Source organism: Pollicipes pollicipes, unplaced genomic scaffold (assembly GCF_011947565.3).
Source record: "Pollicipes pollicipes isolate AB1234 unplaced genomic scaffold, Ppol_2.1 Scaffold_3216;HRSCAF=3773_pilon_pilon_pilon, whole genome shotgun sequence".
Lineage (NCBI taxonomy): Eukaryota > Metazoa > Arthropoda > Thecostraca > Pollicipedomorpha > Pollicipedidae > Pollicipes > Pollicipes pollicipes.
This window is the reverse complement of record NW_023596251.1, coordinates 1,306,269-1,314,927: the sequence shown is the minus strand read 5'-3', so window position 1 is coordinate 1,314,927 and position 8,659 is coordinate 1,306,269. Positions and strand designations below refer to the sequence as shown.

Sequence of the window (8,659 nt, the reverse complement as noted above, 5' to 3'; positions counted from 1 at the left end):
CCAGCGCTTTGTGTGGCCTTCCATTCGCCGGGATGGCAATGAATGGTCCCAGGCGTACACCTTGTGCCAACGTGTCAGGGTATACCGTCACGCATGGGCCCTGACACATGGCTTCACGTCGCCTGGCGCCCGTTTTGACACCGTCCGCATCGACATTGTCAACCCGCAGCCCCCGTCGGATGGTCATAGTACCTGCTTACGTGCGTCGACCGGGTCATCCGCTGGATGGAAGCCATTCCTATGGCGGGCATCCGGGCGGCCACGACCGCCCGCACGTTCGTCGTCGGCTGGGTGGCACGGTCTAGAGTACCGGCACAGGCCACCACTGACGGCGGTGCCCAGTTCGAGTCCGGCCTGTGGCAGCACCTGTCGGCGCTCCTTGGCTGCCTTTCGCACCGCACCACCAGCTACCACCTGCAGGGTAACAGCATGGTGGAGAGGTTGCGCCGACAGCTGAAGATAGCTCTGCGGGCGGCAGGCGCGGCGACTCGCTGGACCGATCTCCTGCCGCTGGTTCTGCTGGGCGTGCGTTCATCTCTAAAAGACGGCATGGGTTGCACGTCTGCTGAGCTCGTGTGCGACACAATGCTGCGACTCCCGGGGGGAGTTTTTCACCCACTAATCCGGCAGGGCACCACTGGACCCAGCGTCATATATCGACACCCACCGACCGGCCATGCGGCACCTCCGCCCGGTGCAGCCTCGCCAGCCGCCGTCAGCAGCCATCTTCATCCCCAAAGACCTGTCGGACTGCGCGCACGTTTTCGTCCGACGAGGCGCTTACCGCGCACCGCTAGGACCGCCCTAGGACCGCCCTACGGCGACCCGTTCCATGTCTGCAGGCGGCCATCAAAAACCGTCATCACCCGACGCAAGAACACAGCGGAAGTCCACTCCGTGGAGCGCGTGAAGCGGCTTACCTCGCGGCCTGCGTTGGCCGGGAACCTGACACAATGAAGGCCCCTGTGGTGGTCCTGGGCCCACAGTGTCTTACAGCGGGCGCTATGTCAGCCAGGGGGACATTTGCTAAACAGGAACAGGGACAGGCACACCGAATGCCAGAGGGCTTCTCGCGTTGGTCGGGGCCCTCTGTCAACGAAGCTGGACGTGAGAGTTTACAATGAGAGCCCACAGTGCGGAAATGGAGGCCCCTTCATTAGCCAGGGGTCCCAGCACCGAGCGCGGGGCTCTCCCCCCGCTTTCAGCCAGGGGCCCGTTATGTGGAGCTGGAGTTTCTGCGCCAGTTATTGGACACAAGCGGCGATAAGGGATCGTCTTGCATCAGTTAGGGTCCTACGTCTATCCGAAGCCAAATACCCAGGTCAGGGGCCTCCGGTGTAAAGCGAGCGACTAAAGCGCGAAAGTCCGACACAAACGAGGATGTCTTCTCTTGTTCAGAATCAGCATGTAAAACATAATGAATGTAGAGTTTTGAGCCCTTGTCCTCGCAGTCTTAGGAACAAGAACGCCTATGGTCGGGCTACAGGTTTTGTCAAACCCAACGGCGTTACCACGGTTACTAACACCGGGCGAAAGGCGCCCGGAGCGCGACAACAGCCGTCGTCAAATAGGCTTTCCGTAGAATCTCAAAAATGAATTCGTGCCATTCAAAAGTTATACTGAGGTATTAATTTCACCTATACATTTTTAAAGTTTTCCTGTGTACAGATAAACTACCTTTACTCGTCTAGCTCCATCACCAAAGCCCAGCATCAGTTCACGGTGCTGTGAGTGCCGATCCGTTCATATCATTAATCTAAAAATTGCACAGGTAAAGCATGTTCCTAGACTACCTTATTATTGAACGAAATGATGAAACGAAATGAATGAATTCATGAAAATGCAACGATTAAAACCACTTCTTTTAGAAACGTTGCCATTTTCGTCCATCCGTTGGCCGTCACTCAACACTAACCGCTGAGTCAAAGCCGCGCGGTTCACAGAGACTGCAACGCCGGGTGGCGGGGTTTTGTTCTTAGACTTGCCAGCGTGCATGGTCAAAACTATGCTTTGTAATTCTTCCATTATGCGATTTTGAACAGAGACTGGACTTTCCCAGACCAACATTGGTTGAACACATCAGCATTAAGTTATGACCCCACTTCGAGCTAAAAGCTATGTTCACTTATTATCTACGCCCACAATGTCTCCATCCAACCACTAAAAACTCTGGCCCGGCGCCTCAGTGCTATCAGCTTAGAAAAAGCCCACTGTGTCGTGGTGCGATAGAAAGTGCCAGTGGTTTTCTCTATGCGGGTAGTTAACGCCTGGCTCCTTCAGGTTATCTGCTTCAAAATACAAACATAATTGTATCTTTTGGCAACTTCTGGCTTCTGTTTAAATTAAAGAAGGTAAATATTAAGAGAAAACGAAGAGAATTGTGCCCCTCGAAATCAGGTGGGTCGTATCCGGTGACATTTTCGGGTGGGAGCCTCTCACAGGAGAGAGCTCTTTATCAACCCCGTGCCCCTCCCCTAAGACTCTGGGAAGGGGAGGAGGGGGGGGGGGGGGGGCTCAGGATTCTAGCTGCGCCCCTGCGTGGGTGGGCTCATTGTGCACCGAGTATGCGTACATGAGTATTTCCGCACGCCCACTGAAGAGCCAGCTCAATAGCCACGTTGTTACAATAAGCCCGCGTTGCGTATGACATTCACGTGACGGACCTTTTATTTTCCACCCATGTTAACTCAAGCTGGCGAAGGTCGCTTTCCCTTCAAAAGCGCAACAGCTTGGAACAGCGTCCCCCAGATGTACAGGGGCTCGTAATGCGTGTTTAATGAAACGTGCGGGGAAAAGGCATTATCAACAGAAGAGCACCTACCTAAGCGTCTTTGGGGAAAGGCTGAGGACCATGTTCCGGAATGATGCATGAAGGTGTGTTATTGTCTTGTTTCTTGTTGACTTTGATGCATACGTTTCATTGGTGACAAGTTAGTCAGTCGAGAACCTGCGTGAAACGGAGGGCTTGATAGCCATGCAAAGTGTGGACACTCACTTCTGGTAAATGCGTGAATGAATGCACAACAAATTACCTAAGTGCATAATGGTAAAGCTTGCGCAGATTTCCCCTGCAGCAGGTACACAAGAGACAGGTGTAGTGACACCCCTTCAGTTTCCGGACGCTGGCGTGTTATGAGAAACTGATGCAGATTGCCAGGCCTCCGCATGGGTTTGAGGTGGCCACGCACATGCGATTCTAAAGACACGTAGTCAGCAGACATGCGCTTGGTTCCCAATATTTCTTCTTGGGGACCAGTTCCTGTTTCCTGGCTCCGGAACAAGGAAGAACCCAGCAATCAGTCTGGTATTAGGCCGAGGGATCCAGTAACCAGGATCCAGCCTCATATCGAGCCGAAAGATCCAGCAAGAACGGGGACCCAGCCTCATGTCTAGTCCAAAGATCCAGCACGAACCAAAGTCCAGCCTGACATTAAGCCGAAAGATCTAGCAAGAACCAAGTCCAGCAGATAAATAGATAGCGTAAAGAAAATAGAGTAAAAATAGCATAACTGAGTACAGTAACTTTAGCGGGAAGCAATTTGGCGGTACAAAATCACCTTCCACGAGTTTTCGCTTTCAAGTAGTTTCCTCACGATACATAGCACGTGTTGTGTGTTCGTGGAAGTGAAGGGAAGTACGCCGGCATTTTGTAATTTGCTTCAAAGCTGCGGTGTGCATATCGGAATGTTCGGTATTTTTAGTTAAACTTAAGTCATGGTGGATGTTACCTGCCATTACTGTGTGATAATTGTGATTTTAGGTTAGGGTCTTGTGTTTTGAGAGTGGCAAATGATTGACGAAATGTCGACGAAGCATAAAAATGAAGCAGTCAGGAGGTTCACTTGAACTGTTCTTATAATGCGTCTGGCTTCTGTTCTTAACAAGCACAACCCAAATACCTACTTAATGAGCAAGATTGGAAGTGTATTACGGAAAAGACACTGTTACGGAGACATTGCTAATTTCAACGGCCAATATATATATATATATATATATATATATATATATATATATATATATATATATGGTCATATCCGGTAACTTTTTTGTGCATCTCCCCTTATGGTGACTTTCATGACTCTGCCTCCGCCCCCTTACTTCGAAAAAGCGACACCCATCAGGGGCAGCTGCCATCGATTTGAGGCACGCACGTTCGTGGTGCTTTGAGCACTTTCGGTGCTTTTAGAGAAGAAACTGCCATTGAGCCCGCTCACTTCGACCGTTGGCCGCCACCACGCTGCGTAATACGGGGAATCGACCGTAAGCTGAAGCCGCCGGCCGCGGAGCGGCGCGCGGCAGGGGGACAAAGCCTGTCGGAAGCACTCCAATGCGTCTCTGACTTCATACTAGTGTTTGTGTGTGCATCTGTAGAATTCTGCCGTGTATCAGAATAACTTTTCCAGAATGGCAACCCCATCGGACTTCCCCTTTTACCTCACATTTGATCTGTTCTTCATCAGGGGCCAATTGGGCCGGGTTTGACGTCACATACCACTACTTAAGCCTTAATTATAGACTACCTGCGTGTCCCATGCCTAGCCTAGACAATTCCCGTTCGGCTGCGGACGCAAACATGTTGATGTCTTTGATATTGATCTTTCCAGCTGTGTTGACAAGGATTATTTTCAGAACATTCCGTTGCTCTTGCATCCTTGGGAGCAGAGCAGTGTGGGCGAAGGAGGGGAGGGGGGATAGGGGAGGTCTGGACCCCTTACCCGGGCACACCGTTCAGACAGATCTTTCAGGACCCTCGCTTGTCCGGAGTGGGGCTGTTTGAATGCCTGTGACGCCGGCGGGTGCGTGCAGGGCCCGCTGTGCGTCGCGTTAGCACCGCTGGCGGCATGGCGGCCGCATGGCTGGACTCCACGGCTGAACCGGCTTATCGCGGGGGTGGGGGTTGGGGAGGGGGAGCTGGCGTGACGGAGCTGAGGCAGTGCGTGTCCACCCGACGCTCGTGCCGTTTGATATGCCGGATGACCCCGATCGAAGAGAAGGTCACGCGTCCACGGCCCGGTCAGCCCGGCGGCCCGCCTGCGCGAACGCTGTTTTCAAATATGTGCAGGGGTGTGTGGAACTTTGTTACAAAATATGTAACAATTTTCTCACAGATCTATCGAAATGTAGCAACAGCGATGGAGGTTTGACTGCTGAGGAGAGGTTTTAGTTTAGTTTTAGGTTCAGTGCAGCGTACTAAAAGTGGGTCGAAGGTGGTAAGTTGGCTTTTTTATCGTTTTGAAGGTCATTGACAATTGGAACCTCTTAGATCCATCAGCGAGATGAGCAAGGCGTCGGGCTACCCTCTGGTCAGAGCTGGTTATATAGCTGCTCTTGGATGAAGTGTCAGCTTTTGGAAAAAAGCACATATTAGGCATGTTGTTGCTTGCAAGGATGTGCAACAATGAATGACCAGGTTTGCAGGACTAAGCACGCTTTATTCTTACCGTAAATCTGGAAAATTGTCACATTGGCAATGGCAAACTGCATCGAGGTGCATGTAATTCGAATGCAGGTTCAGCATGCGTGCACATGATGGGAAGAACGCTAAATGCCGTTTGCGAGGGGTTTGTGCCTCCACAAATAACCATTTTCATGCTTCAAAATAAACGAGTGATCACTTTCTTTTCAGGCATGTGTGGACAGCCACAGTTGTTGACACAGGGACCAGCAATATATTTTGACACGTGAGGGACTGAGAGCCATATGCATGCACAAGAGATGTAGGAGATGAGGCGTCGAAATGGTGCAAGTGACTTAAGAATGCAATACGGTATTGCATCGGAATAACGTATGTAATTGCAATCATTGCAATTACATGTTATTACATACAATACAATTGCATACAATATTACATACCATTACATACAATCATACATGTAATTACTTATATTCATATTTTGGACTTATTCCCGAGCTTTCATGCATCGCAAGAAACCCGTAAACATTGTATTGAAACCTGTGGATTTCAATGCAAAATATCAATGACAGACCGTGTGCAAGCGCGCTACCCTCCTGCCAGCTCCTCCCGTGGCGCGTGTGCCGCGTTCGGCCCGCTGCGGCTGCCATTCCCGCAGGCTGTCAGGCCGCGGTCCCATTCGCGCGCGACGCCGCGTCTCCCCGACCTTCGGCAGCGGGGCCGCCACGCCGCGCCGGCACTATTTAGGGACAGCGCAGCGCCGGGGCGCCGGCACGGTCAGGGGCGCGTCCAGGCGCCGCTCACATGGGGCACGCAGCGACGCCACAGCTGTCCCCCGCCCCGGCAGGTGGCGTGGGCCGTAGCATCCGTCGCAGCGACGTATTTGTTGACGTCATGTATGAACAATTATCAGAACGTGTCAAAACTTGGTGTACACCAAGAGCTTACGGAAAGATGGATCCCAGTAGGCGTCCGTGTTGATATATAACGCCATGTTGCGACCTGGTGATCTCCTGAACATGCTTTGAAGTGGAGCAATTGCACCACTTGAGCCGCCAAACATGTGAGTTTAGGAGCCGTCGCTTAATTATGTTACGCATAGAGAGGGAGGGGATTTGATAAACGTAACGAAGCGTAAAAAGAGATCTGGGGAAGCTTCGGACAGCATAACGTCGCGCTCAGTCAGGGGAGGCTTCGGACAGCGTAACGTCACGCTCAGTCTGGGGAGGCTTCGGACAGCGTAACGTCACGCTCAGTGTGGGGAGGCTTCGGACAGCGTAACGTCACGCTCAGTCTGGGTAGGCCCCGGACAGCGTAACGTCACGCTCAGGCTTGGTTGCAAATTGTGTTAGATCTTCTAAACCATTTTTAGGTGGGTATGATTGACTTCTTCTCCTAGTAAAAACACGCCCGTCACTTGCTTCGCATCTCTGGTTCAGTTCGGGGCCAAACAAATCTTGCTTATGCGGGCCGTAACGCTTAAAACAACATAGCCGAAAATGGCTCACTGTGGAATCCAGATTACTGAAAAATCTTTTTTTGATGGAGTATGTAAACTGTTGCAAGATACGGGACTGCTGAACAAACCTGTACAAACCTGAACAAACTGGGGACAAACCTGTATTTCATGTTATCGAGGAAATAATCGCCAGCACGTGCATGTGTACGTGCTAAGAAGCGTTCTGTTGTAGGTATACATGGTGTAATGGTATATATATATATATATATATATATATATATATATGTATATAACTTAAATGTGACATAAGCCATAAGAATACATAACTTAAGTCAGTGCACTTCTTCTGCTGTGTGCACTTTTTGCCCGCCAGCCTGCGTTTTTACACCATCAAAGTTAAAGCCTTGGCAACACTTTTGCCTTGGTCATGTGACAACAGTGCTTAATGATAAGTTAAATTACATGCCGTTATGGCTTACCAAATCGTTCAGCCTCTGACATGTTGAGGTGATAGAAATTTTCTTTGGGTCGATTGCATACAAATAAGAAGAAAGGTGACAAAATTACTAGCAGGACCCTGACGTTGAACCAATTTGAAGCTACTAACCGCTTAAAGTATAAAGATCAACATGAGGCATCTAACCACGCTCCATTCCCCAGGCATCTGTATCCTGTACAAAGATAGTAGAGGGAGGGGAAGGGGAGATTACCACGCGTGCAGTCACAAAATTTCGTTTATTCGTATGTGCGAGTGTTAAAGGGAATGTTCCACCTTTACATGAGGTTTTGAGATGCAATAGCCAGCTTGAGAACCTTTTGATGCAGTTCAAGGTCATGTCCCTTAAAAGGCCCTAAATCCTCTGGTTCCTGAGTTATACGCCCGCAAAAATGCGAAAAGATTTATTGGGAGACTATTTTAAAGTCACCTTGGCATTGATGTCGTCATAGAAACTTCATAGGATTGCCGTTATCTTACGGTCTGTTTTCTGCTTATGGTCAAAACAGCATGGCCGCTGATACATTCGCAAGAGCGATGATGCGGCACGTATAATACAATCCGCGGAAGGTGATTGGTTGTTAGTAAGATTTCGCTTCCGAATGCACGTCGCGAGCGTGAGCGTGAGCACTTTCGGGGTGTGCGACACTCGTCGCCAACAGGTCATTTTCCCCATTTCTAGACCATGGGTCAATGTTATAAAACGAGAACGCCACCCTCTGCAAAAAAATACAACACAGAAAAAAGGCCCTCTTCCGAATGTCATAAAAAAGAAGATGCGACGGCAAATCTGACTCTCTTTCTGCTGGCATTTTTTTGCCTACTGACGTATTTCTTACAGACAGCTCGGTGGGCACCTTGTGTACCGGATCAAAAAGCTTTGCACGGGCTCATGGGTTAGCAAGGCATTATAAAATTACGGAAATTTTACAGTAGTTTTCGGTATATACTTAGCCAAATATTTGAAACATCTTGTAGGACAAATTCAAGTCTTGATAAAAAATTAGGTCCTACAAGCACAACTTATTGAGTTGTATTACCATAAACCCCGTTTGGACTTTGTTTTAAACGGAGCTCACGGCGAAATGCGATGTTATTACCAAAAACCTGTCCGGAAAGTGCGAGAAGACCTGCAACTTGATAGTTCTGCGGGTTGTGCAAGTGTGCCAAGTGCGTGTCAGTGGCTTGTATTGATCTCGATGTGATGGGGAGTGTGCGTGCGAGGTTTGTACTTCTGAGAGAGAACATTGTTTTGGTACTCTTTAAATCTGATGACCCCCAATAAAATGTG

General features: G+C 49.7%; 1 protein-coding gene across 1 annotated transcript in view; it reads left to right on the top strand.

Annotated features, from left to right (window-relative positions):
• The first annotated feature begins 240 nt into the window (after window positions 1-240).
• The window catches only part of LOC119091000 (guanylate cyclase soluble subunit beta-2), a 52,243-nt gene continuing 43,824 nt past the window's right edge, over window positions 241-8,659 (top strand). Inside the window, exon 1 of the mRNA XM_037213722.1 lies at window positions 241-440. Within this exon, the coding sequence (XP_037069617.1) occupies window positions 241-440 (200 nt within the window). The remainder of the gene's footprint in view (window positions 441-8,659) is intronic.